The following is a 16,636-nucleotide window of genomic DNA, read 5'->3' on the forward strand; positions in this document are numbered from 1 at the left end:
CCTAAATTTCAAAAGTTGCTTTCTACAGGTCTTCAAAAATTGCTCGAGGTTGCTAGAATCTCGAAAAGTTACTCCAAACGCCAAAAGTTGCTTATAAGCTGCCGAGCAGGCCTGGATTGGGATAATATCATGTGGGGACGAGACAAGAAGTGTTTTTACTCTGTCTGAAGGCAAAAACTTCCCTTTCAAAAATTATTTTATCATCAGATCAACTCGAAAGGGATCATGCCCAAGTTAATTCGTTTGTTAGCAACTCAGACGGGGTGCTTAATCAGGCGGGCGGGCGCACTCATTTTAAATCTTCAATTCTCCTAAATACAACAACAAGAAACTTAGAATAATATAGAAAAACTGTCTGTTGACAATGCCATTTACTTTCTATCCTGTTTTGTTTATTGCACTGGCTTGTTTCATGTTCCCTTCTGCACCACAACACCATTGCCCTGTTACTGATACGATAGGACCGTTAAACAAACGCAGACTTGTCTCTTATTTGATTGGCATTCGTGTTTTAGTTTCCTTATCCGAATAAGCGCAAAATTCTCGGATAAGGCTATTGGTCTGGGGTTGCGCTTGTGAATACTTTTGTTCTTTTTGTTAGGTGCATAACCAAAGGAGGCGCTTCATCAAGTTAACACGGAATGCACTTGCATACTATTTACGCTCAGTAAACCGAAAGAGAGAACCGGAAAAAGAAAAAACGGAAAAAATACAAACAGACAACATTCAGCCATGGTAGACTCTATTTGCAAGCCTGAGCGACGTCTGAGTGACTCATCGATGTGCAAACCCCTTTTGTAGATCACGATTCACTTACCGTAAGAAATAAGTTCTGTCCTTCAGCGAGAAGATCCGTAAATAATTATACTTCTGTACCCACACGAAACTACGTTCCAAAGACACCTGAAAGAGGGACTTGAAGAGGACCTGTTCTCTACAGATGGTAATCTGCTGTAAATATTACACAAGATTGGATACAACTTTTTAAAATTGTTTGTACTCAGTTTATCACAGTTGAGCAATGGACGAAGTGAGAGGGGTAGAGAGCGTAAGGGGGGAGGGGGGAGGGCGGGGGAAATGGTAGACAGTGCTATACCCGTCTGTTGGTGTCAGGCGTATTTTGTGACAAACAAATGCAGTACGGTCGCATTGACGGCCTATGTGCAACAATACACTTAGGTTGATCACCGTACTTGTTAACACGATCAATATCTCCATAGACTCTGAAATTCCCTGTTGAGTCCAATCTGAATATACCCTCAAATACACCATCACCAGGTGTAGCCTGAAACTGAATTTGATAACTACATGTTGTATTTTCTTGGTCTAAATTCAGATGCATTTCAAGACTTGGAATTTTTTGATAAGCTTCTAACACTGTCTTCATCTCTAGTCGATGGCATAATTTGGCTGTCGTTGGGTGAGACATCAACAACTCGTTGACGTGGCTCACTGCCGCCTTAACAGCTCGAAGCACGTGCGGATGAGCAATGCTGATTGGTTGCCATCTTAAACACGGGCAGTAATTTTCCGGAATACCTGCATCAATGCATTTCCTGTCTTCTGAAAGTGGTTCAAAAAGACTGCTACCGATCGTATCCGTTTGAACCAAAGTTTTCTCTGGAAACATCAACAGATGCTTCATCGTTTTGTGAAGATCGAAGGGTGAGGAAATTATCTGGGTATTCCTAACCAATGCTGTCATTTGCGCCGGATAACTCCGTTTAAACCAAGGCGGAAGAGTCAAAGAAAGAAGTGGAAGTCTGTGCTCCAACTTTCCTTGAGGGCTTTCACGCACGACGCCAAATCTTGCACCATGATCAGCCATTGTGATGAACATGGTGTCGTTCAACAAATTTTTATCCTTAAGTGAAACGAAAAAAGACAGTAATCCATCGTCAGCTGCGTGGGCTAGGCCAGGTTGTCGATGGCACAAGTTTGATAGAAATGTGAAACCAAATTTTCTTTTTCCTGGGTAGGATTTCATAAAGCTTTTAAGATATTTGAGTTGTAATTCAAACTGTGGCTGAGAGCTGAAACAAAGGCCCTTATCTCCTGCATACCACAAAGGTCTTCCATAATGATCAGTTGGCTGATCTTTGAATCCCTTTAGTGTGAGATGAAATGCTCCTAAAGGAGAAATTAAATGAAAAAGCAGTTACAAAAAGCCAAAAAGCTTGTCTACTCTAGTTGTTATTCTCTCAGGGGCGGCCACACTGCAAACTTCTGCTTCAATAGCGGTCAGGTTAGTTTTAAATCAATCATAATGAGAAGACGATACAATCGCCTCGTTTTCCATCTCAGTACAACTCGCTTGTATTACCTTCCATGTAGTTATACCGTAAACCATAAAATTAGTTGAAGAGCTCTAAACCAAGAAATTAATTGTAAAGTGATTTTAGACAGTACAACACTGCAAGTCTCATTTACTGTTTATGCATTACATGCACATGCTTGAGCGATTAACGATTGAGTTTCGTGGAACCATAACCAAAGTTATCATAACAGCCAATCAAACTAGAAGGAAAATATCTTAAATAGCCAATGAGAACTCAAAGTAAAAACGAGCAAACTGCTTGAAGCGCGGGAAAACGCAGGAGATCAAGTCGTGATTGGTTTTAGCTTTGCACCTGATTGGTTGAGAGAGTGGCGCGAGTTTTCTGGACCAATCACAGAGCGGAGTAGAGCAAAACCCATGCAATCACCGATTACTTTCGACAAACAACTGAAAATTACTCTAAAGTACTCACCTATACCAGGTTGATCTTCACTCCACATTGTAGCGATTCCAAGACGCTTTAATTCCTTGAATATAAATGGCCACTTGTCCACGTAACTCGAATTTTTATGTCCTCGTCTCGCTTCCTTGGATTCACAATTCTCCGACACCGACTTGCCAGTTAAGAAAGCAGTCATCGCCGGAGTTGTTGATTCTCCAACAATAGAATAACCCTTGAAAAATATGGAATCCAGCCCATCTCTAAGGTAGGCATACGTCTTTGGTAACAATCTTTTGAAGTGGGCGGTAGACGTTCCATCGAAAGTTAAAATCATTATGTTCAAGGGTGCACTGTGCGTTTCTTTCTCTTTTGCAACGTCGTCGATCTCTGAAATCGCGGCGTGGAAATCGGATTGGATTTTGCCGTTCTTAAATCGAACGGTTACTTTGAGAAAATCGCTATTTACTCTTGCCTCCCTATTCGTTAAGTTAACAAAGATCCTTTGTCCCAACTTTACATCATAATCAGTTTTACGGTAGATCGGTTCGGCGAAGACTTCAACGATTTCATGCTCTACAGAAGCAAAGAAAGAGCATTTTAGCTACAGCTCGAGAAATGTAAAGTTGAGTTACACAGAAGACATTTCATTTGGCTTACCACTTGCCACTCTAAAATGTTAAACCAAAGGAATGTCAGCCAGGGAAACAGTACATTTTTTGTTACCTACACTAAAAAATATTTAGATGGTGAACTTTCTCTAACAGGGCATCTTTATGAACTTTCTTACAGAGGTGCCTTACCATTCGTTTACTGTTTTATTTTGCAGCTTCTCTTTTATTACAGCTTGATTCTCTTGTTATGTAAGCGCTGATTAAACAGTAAAACTTTTGGGCCTAACGTGTTGGAAGAGCATGTTTGACTACTTAAGCCATCTCTCCCAACATTGTATGTAAAAAACTTTGCCCGCTCTAGATCAAACCTTTTCGCAAGCATGCGAAATTGTGCTTCACGAGCAAATATTTAAGCACTCCATGTTGTGTGCAAAGGATAAGTAAGTAACTTTATTTCAATCTGTGTCAAAAATGAAACTAATCGTAATGATACAAGTAAAAAGTGATAGTAATGATACAAGTAAAAACCATTTTCAAGATAAAAATCCATACCCAAATATGATGTTAGGTGCAAATGTGTGATTCGGGGCTTTCAGATTAATCTTCTGACCCCTTTAGGAAACGGCATATGAACACACAGACACACACCCACATACACCCAAAAAAAAAGGTACTGCTCTTTGTATTCAGATAATCTTGGAAATGGGGCCGAAGTCTTCATGTAATTCGATACAATGGCGAGTCTGGAATAGCTTACTGAATTACCAACCTTTTCTAACGTCATCTAGGAGTCGAAATTTTCCGTTTTGGAACTCCGTAAAAAGCCTCCCCTTGCAGTTTAGTGACGCCACTGGTGTAATCGCTTTCATCACTTGCGGATGAAAAGGGTCCAAAATTGGCAACTTACAGGGCCATTTTGTCTTACTCCGCTCATGAAGATCTGCGTTGAAAGCTAATGGTATCGCGCATTTCTCCTCGGATCTTGATTCGCCTTCAAAATGGACCCTTTCTGTTTTTAGCGTAGTGTTTGATTCAAAGGTCAGACGAACATTCTGTCTCAACGGGGCGATGGCTGATGAGAGATAATCTGTTTCACTCCAGTACTCGTACTCCACAAGCATCAAAACAGCAGCCACAAATGAAACCACCAAAAGAGGCTTGACGTTTTTTCGTGGCTTCATCCTTAAATCCTAGTTGAAGAAAAGATTAAATATGAAATATCTACATCCGTCGCGGAAAATAACGCGTAACATTCAAAGTGCAATTGAATTTAAAGTCAATTTTGTAAAATATACAATGAGCTGACTCACGGTAAATATATCTTTGTCTCAAAATTGTAATACCGCAATTACAAAATGTAAATTGTTCGGTATATGTAGTCCAAGAAATTAAAGCTGAGAGGTGTAAAAGGTCACCACAACGATTAATGTTATTAGTGGTGACTTCTTTATACTGAGGTGTTTATCATTTTCACCTAAGTATGTTATCGTGCTTTTTCTCCGATCGCTTTTTCTGCTTCGGTTTTGATATGTTCAATACAAACCAAATTTTCTCTTTTTCTTGCATTAAAATAAATTCATTCCTGTGTCAATACACATAATCCCTGTCTTGATGCAAATGATCGATGGCACGACATACATGGCATTCATCAAACAGAAGTACAGAACAAAGTTTCCGTTTCATCTTGGAAAGCTATCAGCGATCTTAGATTTGTGTTATATACTTACTAAATTTTATCCACCATAAAGCTGGCTCGGCTCAGTTTGTTAATGACCACGTAAAAGCATTCCAATAAAATAACAACTAAAAGTATGTTGCCAAGCAATAACAAGTGCTAATACTTATTGCAAAATACACGTTTGTTTTCATGTGGTTTTGGAAAACACTTTTGAAAACAAACGCGTTTCATCCGGGGCAACCAAAACATCACCAAAGCGGACCACACGAGTAGAAAACACGAACATTAAACTTGTACAAAAATTCTGCAACCTGGATCGCATCTTTTTTCTTTCCCCGATGTTAGTCTTTTGACCCTGACATACCTGCCTGAAACTCATAGACGAATTAAAAACACTAGCATTAAACTTCAGCACAACAATTTTTACAACCTAGATCGCATCCTTTTTTCCTTTTCACCATGAAGCGAAAACTTTAGGAGAGAGGGGCTGTCCGATAAAGAAAATCCAGACATCACTTTGTCAACCTCGAAAATTCAATAGACCTATTTAGCTTGTAAGTGTTGTTTCCAATTTCAGGTCCTTGATAACACTCTAGAGAACTAAGAAAGTTTTTTTTCGTCTTGTCACGAGCGTGGTACAAAGAAAAAATTCTGAGTCCCCATGAGGAATCGAACCTCAGACCTTCGGATCTAGAGAACTGTTTCTTTCAAATTTTCTCTTAGTCACGTGGATATGTACGCATAATTGAATTCCCTGCCTCAGACCTGAAGGGAGTAAAAAAAAAAAAAAAAACCATACAAGCTTAAGGGGTCTATTCCAAAACAATAGAAAGCGTACATGGAATATTCCTGAGGCGGCTCAAAATTATTTCGTTATTTCTTGACACCAATTTAGATTCTTCGAGAAACCGGCACCAACAATTTTTTTTTACGTTTCTTTGAAAATTTACATATTCAGTTATGACAAAAGAGGTTATCATAGCAACTCAAGAGCCTTTACGAAACACTCGATGTTAACATTTTGACCCAGACACACCTACCTGAAGCTCACGAGCGACTTCGGTAGCTTCTCTTTTCAATTAAAGAATAACCACAAGTATATCAAGATTTGTCTTTCATTCATAAAAAAGTTATAGCGGCTCTGAATCATATTTAAAAATTTTCACATACTCGTGAAAGTAAAGAGAAGGTTTATATTCAATACTTTTTCCTTGCCAAAGTAAGCTCGATTTCTTTGTTACCAATTTGCGTGTACAAAAACCTGGTATAAACTGATCTAAACAGAAATGAAAATTCCTCGAAAATTAGAAATTAAATTTAAATGGAACTGCTTTGGTTTCGCTTTTCTTAGCCCTATGATCCAGAAAAACTTGCACCCCTCAATCAACCAATCAGATTCAAAACTGAAGTCAATCGCGTCTTGGTTAACTGCGTTTTCCCGCGCTTCAGGGATTCACATGGTTTTACTTTGAGTTCTCATAGGCCCTTTGTTATATAAAACTTTAATTCTGATTGGTTGTTGCGAACACTTTAATTTATGTTTTTACGACACTCAGTCGGGTGTAGAAAACGGTCATTATTAATCACTTGGGAGGGGAGGGGGGGATCGGAATATTTTATTGGGGGGGATAACATGGTTTTCCAGGGTAACAGAAGGAGAATCAGTCGTCACAGACGGAGTATAAAAGAGAGACTGTATTATAGAAAATTGACTGCCAATGAGGGGAGATCATTTGAATATTACAGAGCCTTAGGGGGGTCCCGCAGTCGATGAACAATGACTACTCCCGAAGAGATCAACATTTTTAGTAACTATTTTAGCGTGGAATCATTTTTGGCGAAGGACACAAGGATTTCTGTGATACAACGATGTGGGGAACACTTAATTTAGTGGACGACAACATAAATAGGGTAGAAAATTAATTGACAGGAAGTCAAAAAACATGAACGAGTGGACAAGGTCACAGATGAACAATTTCCTTAGCAGATTATTTTAGTAATAGGTTGAAGTTGCAAAGCGGAAAAAAAAAGAGAATTCAAAGTCGCTTTTGAAAGATCAATAAAAAAAAGTCATTTTTGGGTTATTATTCAAAAACCTTCCATGGTCTTTGCCGATTACCACGCCGAACGGAAGTAAACAAGAAAGTTTCAAATCGAAATGTAAATTTGCTTCGTTGGTTTTGAGTCCCAGTCTGTTTAGTTCGGTGAGTGGATAATTTGTGTCGGTACTTTTATTATTCAATCTCTTAAAATTTCAGAAATTTTTAAGGAAGGTTGTGTGATATCCCCTTTTTCAAAAAATTCTCTTGTGTGTTTACTTCCTTCATGTTTTCTAAGGTAGCCATTTTGTTTGTTATTCCCGCCAAAATGTCATCCGTGGTTGCCAGGCCTTTTTGTTAACGACATGAGGTGCCAACGTTCTTCTCGTTAGGATGATAAACAGAAATGATAAAAACATAGAGACGAAAAACGAAAATGGGATTTTAAACACCGTTTTTTAATTTAGCAGGAAAACGAAAATAGAAGTTCGAATTCCGTTTTTAATTGTCAAAGGAAAACAGAAAACAAAAATAAAAGTTTGAATTCCCGTTTTCACAGGAAAATGGTTGGCACTAATTTACGCACTTTTTTTATATTCAATTGCGAATAACAATTTACGTGCGGAAATGAATGAGTGATTGATCTAAATATAGAAAGGCATAGAAACGTGACGATGGGTGTCGAAGTTTGAGACATTTTTAACTCGACAAGCGGAGTTTGAAAATTTGGAAGCGATGACGTAATTTTGAGCTAAAGTGGTTTTTACAATCGACTGAGAACACGTTTTAAAACGGAAATAAGGATAAAAATAATCCCTTGACGTCACCAAAAAAAAACCTTGCGTAATTTTCCATTGCTTTTGAAATAAAGTAGATTATCGAACAAAAACTGCAAACACATTCGGGATAGAGCCAAAAATTTAGACCGAAACATTTTCTGTCGACAACAACAGGCTGACCTTGTTGAAATACTAATTTTCACGGAAGCTAAGCGAAATCGATCGCGCGATTTTAATTTTCTCTCGTACCTATCACGCGTCGGTAGAGCTCATTTCTAAATTTTGTTTTAAACGATTTCACTTCTCGACAGATCTAGAATCTTCAATTGATTTCAACGATTCAAAAGGAAAAAAGCGAGCGGCGATTATTAGCAAACAAATATCACTTCATTCAGACAAGAATTAAAAATTCGAAAACATAAATATATATATTTTTCGTATCCAAGCAGATGAACTTCTTCGCTTTCATTTGTTCACGTCATTGTTGCACTTCGCAATCAATTTACCGACGTTTCCGTAAATTTGAGCCTCCACCTCCATCGAAAATATCGCCGTAATGAATGCTGTAATGAATCAAAACTTCTTGTTATAAGTACAGCGTTAACGAAGTAGGCAAAATCATCACGCAAGCGTGGGGTATGTATTGCAGCAATTCTTCGCTCTCCGAACAGTTTTCGATCAAACGCGATTTGTTTATACTTCCCCAAGTGATATCCTCTCAAAGGGAATCCTTTCATTGGTTTTCACACCAAAATATCTACGTATTTAATTGTTTTCTGCGGCCGAAGAAAAAATTGACTGGCAACCAGCTCTGAGCTTTGTTTTTGTGTGACGCTGTACACCTGTCTTGGAAGGTACAAGGTGATTGGCTGGTCGCTACAATATTCTTTAATTGCATGCAAACTTTTCATTTTGAATTCAAGCAATATGGCGGCCCTGATGGACGCGTAGGAAACGCAGAGTAAAAAAAAAAAAACATGGCTCTACGGCAGGAAGACGCGAGGAAAAAGCCTTCGTCGCCGAACGGAAAAGCCTTCCCTTCGGCGACTAAGTCGGGCGACGAAGACATAGTGGAACGGTTACGTCGGTTTAGCAGCGTCTCGCAAGAAGACTTTGAAAAAATGCGACTGGCTGAGAAAGAAGATGAATTTTTTGCGATCAGGAAAGCAACTGATATCACAGAACCTGATACTAAAGGCGACCCATGTCCACCTTTGCCTATAAAGATTATACAAGGCTCGTTCAGACACGTGCTGGGTGTCCGCGAGGCCTGCTCGAAAAACGGAACGTTTTTGCAGCGTACGATCGAGCTACGGCGTAAACCAGGAGAGACTCTGGGATTTTATATTCGTCAGGGTGATGGCTGGGAACGTGAACAAGGTATTTTTGTGTCTCGTGTTGTTTTAGGAACAGATGTGGACGTTTTCGAGTTGTTACGAGTCGGCGACGAGATTGTTAAGGTGAATAAAGTGGATGTGCGGACTATGACCATACAAGATGTGAGTGCCTTGATGCAGATGACTCGACGACTTATACTCACAGTGAAAGTTCTTACTCCGGTAACTGCGATGGCCACTAAGCGTTTAGCTATGAATAAAGACAATAATATACAGGGTTTGAAATCTTTGAGTCCAAGGACCTCTAGGACATCACGATCCGAAGGGTCGGTGGATTCGGCTTCAAATTCAAGCGGGTTATCTCCCGATCGCCGGCTCACTGGTGACAGAAGGTTAAGTAATACCTCGAGTCTCAGTCATCAGGCGAACTATAAGGTAGCAAATCTAGTCATAGGAAAAAACAAAGATGCCATTAGTACGGGAAATCCACAGGCCACGGGACCGAGCTACCGCAGCTCGCGTCGTTCATCCAAGTCGCCGGTGGGAGGCAGGAGAGCGCTGTCGCCAATACGGGAGACTTCTGCAGATATATTTAACTCTGAAGCGGATGATCGCATGTCAGCTCACGAGCGGGGTCGCAGTAGCAGAGCTGCGAGTGTCGTGAGCTGGTCTGATCAATTTTACAGTGCGTCGGGAGCGAGTAGCCCCGTCAAACACAAGCCAAGTGATAGAAGGAGATCTGAAGCACAGAGTTCCAGACCTAAATGACCTCTAGATTGCTAAGAACGACCGAAAAAGCAAAACAAATCTCTTGTTAAGAAACTGTGGCTCGGAGCATGGGTCAACTAGGAATTAAAGATCAAGCTGAATGAATTTAATCGCAAAAGCTTGATGGTTTATTAAAAAGTCATGGCAAGGAACTTCGTGTTTGAGGTGCGAGCTTTCGCTAGCTCGAATGCGTTGTTTTCTGCAAGCTGGCAAATTGAGCACAGACCGGATTTGATAAACACAAACTCGTCGGAATGCAAACTGCGGAACAAAGATGTTTTTATTAAGGAAGTACCTGTTAAACAGTTTCTACAGGGTTAATATTGGAAATATCTCTCAGAATAGCCGTATTGTAACGCGAAACTTCCACCAAAGTAGCTGAAATTCGTTACAAGTACAGGCTCTTTGGATATGAAAAGAGCCCTACCTCGACAAAGCTTTCAACACGACAATTCTTTTATGTGTAACGAGAGAGACTTTTAATCCATTGCAACGCCAAAACAGTTTTCTTAAGCTTAAAATACAATTTTGGGTAAAGTATAAAAAATTTTGTAGGCTTGCAAAAGCACTGCGAGTAAATCTCCGACGAACTGCAATTTCAGCAGATTCTCCGGATTTAATAATTCCATTTTTCCGTAAACATTTCATAACATAGAGTAAGAAGCGAATTTCGAGAGCGACATAAGATGAATTGAATTAAGGCGACCGAAAACTATTTGTAGGTGTAGTCTAGCACGACTTTTGAAATAAAACTCGGCGAAATGTCCGCAACTGCGACCTTGATGCAAAACGAGGCCGGGATCTTTCGATTACACCCGCGAAACATTTCTAATTTCGATTCGATTCGAGGCAATTCTGCAATTATTGATAGCTAGGTTTATCCATGGTAAACAGTACAACCCTTTAAACATAAGAAATATTACTCCAAATGTTTATTTAGGAGCTATTATTTTTCTTGTTCGAATATGTTAATCGTTCGCTTTGAGCAATCACAAGGAACGAAAGACAAAAAATATCATTGATAACAACTCGAAGGCAACATTTTTATTTTCTATTTTAGGCTTCTACTTAATGATCTTGAAAAAGTGATTGGCGACGCGTCGATCTTGATGCGACAATTTTATTCAAGTTGCTAAACAAAGCATTGTTTGAAAGGAAGTTAGTCAGGCACTAAAGATAGCCTTACTACACTTAAAACAAAACAACCCGCACAAAAATATAGTCTATTGAATCGAAAGAAAACGACCACCATACGAATTCGCGATCAGAGACAAATTTAGCAGTAATTCTTGTTGTAATCGACTTTCAGGCATACCGAGGTGTAGTTCAGAGAAGATTTGAAAAATAAATTATAAATTATTAAAAACTGCGAAAACTTGTTTCCATAAATTTCTGCGTCCCGTACTTTTAATCATCCTTTTCGCGGCCTCAAATACACGCCGAGTGACTAAACCTTTTATTAAAGAAGTAATTTAAGAAAAGATATTCGATAAAAGACCAAAGCGACCAGACAGACAAGGATAAAAAAAATATTGCCTAAACTTTACCACTGGTTTATTAGCTACGAGCTGTTAACACCTGCTGTAAGGGGACCGCAGAATATTTATCTGCCCACTAACATGAAGAGCGGAGTCCGCTCTGTTGACTAAAATACTTTAAGATAACATCCCAAAAGAACAGGAATCAGACAGATTTATAGCAGCTTCTGGGACGAAAAGCAGCCCGTAACGTATGTTTCTAAATTTCGGATGTCGTGAGGAAGTTTAAAAGAGCTTTGTCCCTTCAACGACATGGCAGATAAGTATCTAGTGGTGCTAATTCGCTTTCAGACGAAAAGCCCACTTCTCCAGCGTTGAATGGAGTAGAGGAAATTTATCTATTTCGTGGAAAGGTGTTTATTTGCAACACTCAGGCACTTAAAAGAAGGACAATAAACTGGAACGATCATCAAGTTATTAAAGCCCCGAAGGCGAAAGATTAGAGCCAGTTTAGTTTTGTCTCAGTCGCTCTCATGCGGAGATTTGTTTACGTGTTGATCATTGTTAGGGCTTTTAGTAAACACGTGCATATATACGAGTATTTCATTGGCTAACGGAAAGAAGTACAATCATTTTAATATTTTTGGTCGCAAAACAATCTAAACTTTCTTGCCGTCTCTATTTCAATTCTTTTTTTTTTTTTTTGAACTAAGATCTTTTTGATATCGCTCTTTCGCCTCATGCGTTTACTAGAAAAATATGGACTTTCCGCAGCTCAAAGCTTTTCAATTTCTTCTTGATCAAGAGTACTCCAAGCGAAGTTTCCTTCCATCATAACCCAACGTGGTGTGTTTATTAATTCTTTCAAGATTTCAACCTCTTCAATCAGTGGTAATTACTTTCAGTAAGCAAAATCTCCGGTCCAGTCGGCTCTTTCAGCTCGATGTTAAAAATTTCTGTAGGCAGCAGTGTAAATCCATTTTAATTTACTCTTTTCCTTTCCGAAGCCGGTAATTTTGAACGAAGCAGTTTCAATTTCTGAAACTTCGCAGTGATGAGATTGCTCATTACAAAAAATTCCACATATAATTTTGGTATCATCGACAAGAATCCAGCATGCACTGAACTGAGCTCAGAAGACACAACATCAACAAATACCTTACATCGGTCCATTTCAAGGTTAGTTCAGAAATTGCTTTGAAACGCTTAATTCATTATTTTTTTTATCCTGCTGCTCAATTTCTACTTTTTTACATTTTATTAAGTCTTTGATTCCCAATCATTTATCGAGCGAGCATATTCCGAGATTGATGATAAGTTTTTAAAAGGCTTTTTAGAACCTCAATTGAGAGTCTCAATGGGGTGATGGCTATTACGTCTAATGATAAAAATTTTAACTATTTTACGGCTAACAGTTGATTTTTTTCGGTTAGGAAAAATTTTACGGTTAGCTTTTTTTACGGCTAACGTTTAAAAATTGACAATATCTACGCCTAACGACTAATTTTTTTTTTTTCGCCGTTTTACGGCTAACGGTCAACCCCATTGAGACCTTAATTAGGATCAAAAAGGCGTCAGAAAGCCATATGAAGTCCAATAACTTTCTAGTCTAACAGTTTAATTTGTTAGATGCCAGTTGAGCTGTCTTCACATGGCACTTTTGCACAATGAAACTTCAAATTTAAAACCTTAACATTAGGAACCTTTGCATATATAGGTTGTAGCCAGATTGGTTCCTTCACCCGCCGTACAGTCCTATAAATACCATGACTTACCCTGACCTCGACAGTTTTGGCCCAACCAGTTTTGGAAATTTAAAGGACAAATAATTGCCCAAAGAATTAATCTAGTTTTATTATAAGTACCTTCTTGAAACTGAGTAAACTGGGGAGGGGGGGGGGGGGGGTAAACTGAAGATGATTTTAAAAGACAGATCGCATCCGGGTGAACTTTTTCCATGCCCGCGACCTTCTTGGGACGAAGAAGAAGTTCCTTTATATAATCTAGAGTGAGTTTAGTTCAAGTGTAAGACTCCCCTCAGCTTTAAGGACACAGCAGAATAATGGGTCAGTGACAAAGAAAAACACAAATAAAGCAATGATAACAAAGGAGAAAACAAGGTTGGTCATAAATGGCAGGGGATGAAGAAGATTTAAACGGATTGCCAAAAAAAAAGTTCGACAAATTTACCCTGCACTATCCAATAAAGGAAAAGTAAAAGATTTGTAGCCCTTTCTAAGCCTCATTTCTAAGGCTTGGAGAATATCCTTGTCTGTTAGTCACTACACGTCTCTTTGCAAGTAATTATTTCTTCGTATGAATTATGCGTGGCCAATTTTAGTTTTATAGGTAGGTCATTTTTAACGGAATTAAGCCTTGCGTGATTTGCGCCTAAAATCATCCCAGCAGTTCGGTTTTTAGGTGCTGAGAGCCCCCCTGTCGTTCAGGAAATTGAGTTAATGCCAGTCCCCCTTGGAAAACCACAGGGAGGTCAAATTAAGCATAATCACATTACAGAAATTAAACAGTGATTACAAAGAGTGCTTTGTTTGGATGCAACGCAGGGTTAACTGTGCGTTTAGTAGGAGACAACGACCCACTTATCTCTCAAAAACGTTAGAAAATTTAAAAATGGCGTCGTTGCTAAATCACAAAATCACTAGTTGACTCCATTGTATTGACCCTTTACACCCTAACATCAGGATGCATATTCTCCCAACTGTTCTCTTCTCATTTCCTAAGGTGTTGACAAGAAGAATGTATTTTAACAATCAAGAACTCAGGCTTATTTAGTTGGTGATCATTTCCTCTATACTCCTGACTGTAATGTTTGATTCAGGGATGATATTGTAAGGAGAAATTAGATGATCGTCACACCTGGCGTTCAAAGAGTTCAAGCTCACATGCATACATTGAAAACGAAATGTGCCTTGGTCCACAAAACTTTGTCTAAACTCACAAAAAAGGGAGCACAAAAAAGTTTCCATTTCTGACCATCACGTCAACGTTTCACCATTATGCCCGCCCGTCCAAACTGGAATGACCACAAAACTGACACCGTTTGGTTTTTGGACCGGCGAATAGCCAAATTAAGCAGGGTGAGAAAAACGCTGCTTGGAATAGCAAGGACGGGACTAACATATATGATGCCGGCAATTCATTAAGGATTTAAAAAAAACTCTACGATTTTGATAGAGTATAAAAGACAAGTTTAAATGAAAGGAATAGATCATGACGGATGCATGACATAACAAATGGTTGATCCATCACGATTGGCTGTCAGTGATAACTGAAGTTTTTTCCCTCAATATTGATTTTGGCTCAACTGGGCCTTTCTTTTTAGATTTCTTTCCAACATCGATGTGAAAAAAAAAAAATGCAAAACAGAGTATTAACGAATCGTTCACCAAGCAGAGGATCCGTTATTTGTTTAGCAATTTTCATTCTTTCATTTTGTGATCAGGTGGCAACAGGTGAGTGAGAGTTTGAAGCAGGTTCAGTTTTATTATTGTTTTTTATAACCCTGCCGGTCAAAGTCTCATTTAAAGAGATCTTTTGGTGGCGAGCTAACACTAATACAACAATGGAGGTTATGTTCATGGGCATTAATATGTTTTGGGTCCGACTCTGAGTCATTTTAGCTCGAGTTTGTATGAGCAGGTATTTTTAAGCTATTGGATTACTCAATAACATCAAAATATTATGGATTGTCTCAAGAGGAGCCTCCTTAATTGTGCGAGCGATCTCGGATTTGCCATGTAGCACATTATACTAAACCCCCCACAGTTTAATATCGTTATGCATATCCTCCCTAAGGTTCTCTACAAATTTCCTGGGCAATGAGAAAGGGAGATTCCGTGAACAATTAACAGATTCTTTAGTTGATCATCATGAACTTTATGTGTGATTCAGATTTTACACTGAAGGGAGAAATGAGATGCTATTCCCTCTTAGGAACAGAAGACTTAAGTCAGAATCGTGTTCTAGTAAAAGAGATTCTTGTTTACAGCTAATTGATTCATTTTCAATCGAAGAGCTACTTATTGTCCATGCCAGCTCCGAAAGCAAAGAGTACTGGGTACCACGGGAACAGGTGACGCTTGGTGTTCAGGACAGTGACACGATTAAGTACCTGATGGACCAGCTGTGTACCATTTTCCACAGGTCACGTAAAATGGCCCTTCATAAGGAAAATTACCCGTGTAGGAGCCGGTCAAATTCCCTCATGTTGTTTAATCCGGTGACTAAGGCGGAGTACAGATTTGTGAATACCACGCTTAAACAGAATAAGATAAGGAATGGGACGCGGCTGTACTTATATTACTCCTGAATAAACTACACTGCGATGTAAGGATCTTACAGTGCCATAAAAAAGTTATCCTCAAATTAAGCACGGACAATTTGCTAAAGTTAAAACAGCGAGAATATACCACATCTCGCCTTGGGCGCTTCCAATGCGTAGCTTTTAGGAGAGGAAACTCAGAACATACTCTGCGTATATTAAGTCCAAAACTCGCCTGACAACGGTCACCTTCCAAACCGACTTGTAATGGTCTGTGAACTGAAGTCAAGTACCAAACATAATGATTGTTACAAAGACAACAGTTGTAATTTTTTAAACTTTTCTATCTCAGAAGTGATGAACATGTAACTTCTCTTTACATCCATACATTATCCAGCAAACGAGTAATAAGAATACTCAAAAATATCAGGTAGAAGTTCTCTTGATCTAGCACCAAATTCTCGTAACTAATTTACAAGGACATGTGTAGCGGCAAGAGGGGAGAATTATCAATCAGATCTTGGGAGTTGAACAGTTGAAAGTAAAGGAAAGGGATAGAAAAGGAATTTTTAAGTCAGCATAGAATCCCTTTTTTGTGATGTAGAATTCAATCATTTTGTTATCAGGTAGGGTGATAGTTTTATCGTTCAGAACACGATTTTTTTTAAACCGTCAAGAAGCTCGATTAAGGCCAAACACTTCCATAAACGAAATTCAGATCTCTAATTTTCTGCATAGAGCTCCCTAAGTCCTTTAAAATTCCACACACAAGGTTAGTCCGATTTCAAGTTTACAGCCGTGTTTAAATCAATCTTACTTTTTTACACCCAAAGTACTTACTATCATTTTGTATCTGTTACTCTTTTGAGTCTTAACTGAAGGAATGTTATGTATACTACGATATGACTTACTGCAGCACTCGAAATAAAACTTTTTAACTACTG

The 16,636-nt window shown here is 38.9% G+C and overlaps 3 protein-coding genes across 4 annotated transcripts; 2 read left to right on the forward strand and 1 right to left on the reverse strand.

Annotated features, from left to right (window-relative positions):
• Window positions 1–725: 725 nt before the first annotated feature.
• On the reverse strand, window positions 726–5,890 carry LOC113684895 (uncharacterized). Of its 2 annotated transcripts, none has more exons than XM_089183592.1 (4): window positions 5,059–5,890; window positions 4,101–4,521; window positions 2,751–3,293; window positions 726–2,130 (listed from the first exon to the last, which is right to left on the reverse strand). In XM_089183592.1, exons 2-4 carry the CDS (start codon window positions 4,510–4,512, stop codon window positions 1,091–1,093), a joined length of 1,995 nt encoding a protein of 664 aa, XP_089039718.1. In that variant the 5' UTR covers window positions 4,513–4,521; window positions 5,059–5,890; the 3' UTR covers window positions 726–1,090. The 2 variants fall into 2 exon arrangements, with proteins under 2 accessions (XP_089039718.1, XP_027058105.2); XM_027202304.2 differs by lacking the exon at window positions 5,059–5,890 and adding an exon at window positions 4,642–5,031.
• Window positions 5,891–8,238: 2,348 nt separating this feature from the next.
• Window positions 8,239–11,307, forward strand: LOC113684914 (uncharacterized). Its single transcript, XM_027202334.2, has one exon. The coding sequence runs from the start codon at window positions 8,805–8,807 to the stop codon at window positions 9,930–9,932; it is 1,128 nt and encodes a 375-aa protein (XP_027058135.1). The 5' UTR covers window positions 8,239–8,804; the 3' UTR covers window positions 9,933–11,307.
• A 3,098-nt stretch (window positions 11,308–14,405) lies between these two features.
• LOC149038656 (uncharacterized) lies at window positions 14,406–16,634 on the forward strand. Its single transcript, XM_089183818.1, has 2 exons — window positions 14,406–14,883; window positions 15,445–16,634. The coding sequence occupies exons 1-2, from the start codon at window positions 14,787–14,789 to the stop codon at window positions 15,738–15,740; spliced, it is 393 nt and encodes a 130-aa protein (XP_089039944.1). The 5' UTR covers window positions 14,406–14,786; the 3' UTR covers window positions 15,741–16,634.
• The last annotated feature ends 2 nt before the right edge of the window (window positions 16,635–16,636 follow it).

The sequence above is a fragment of the Pocillopora damicornis genome, chromosome 10 (assembly GCF_964200805.1).
Source record: "Pocillopora damicornis chromosome 10, jaPocDami1.2, whole genome shotgun sequence".
Lineage (NCBI taxonomy): Eukaryota > Metazoa > Cnidaria > Anthozoa > Scleractinia > Pocilloporidae > Pocillopora > Pocillopora damicornis.

Coding starts and splice junctions, on each gene's coding strand:
- LOC113684895 (XM_089183592.1), bottom strand. CDS start 4,512: ATGAAGCCACGAAAAAACGTCAAGCCTCTTTTGGTGGTTTCATTTGTG. Junction 3,294..4,100: donor CCTAGATGACGTTAGAAAAG/GTTGGTAATTCA, acceptor TTGCTTCTGTAG/AGCATGAAATCGTTGAAGTC. Junction 2,131..2,750: donor TGAAGATCAACCTGGTATAG/GTGAGTACTTTA, acceptor TTTCTCCTTTAG/GAGCATTTCATCTCACACTA.
- LOC113684914 (XM_027202334.2), top strand. CDS start 8,805: ATGGCTCTACGGCAGGAAGACGCGAGGAAAAAGCCTTCGTCGCCGAAC.
- LOC149038656 (XM_089183818.1), top strand. CDS start 14,787: ATGCAAAACAGAGTATTAACGAATCGTTCACCAAGCAGAGGATCCGTT. Junction 14,884..15,444: donor TTGTGATCAGGTGGCAACAG/GTGAGTGAGAGT, acceptor TTTCAATCGAAG/AGCTACTTATTGTCCATGCC.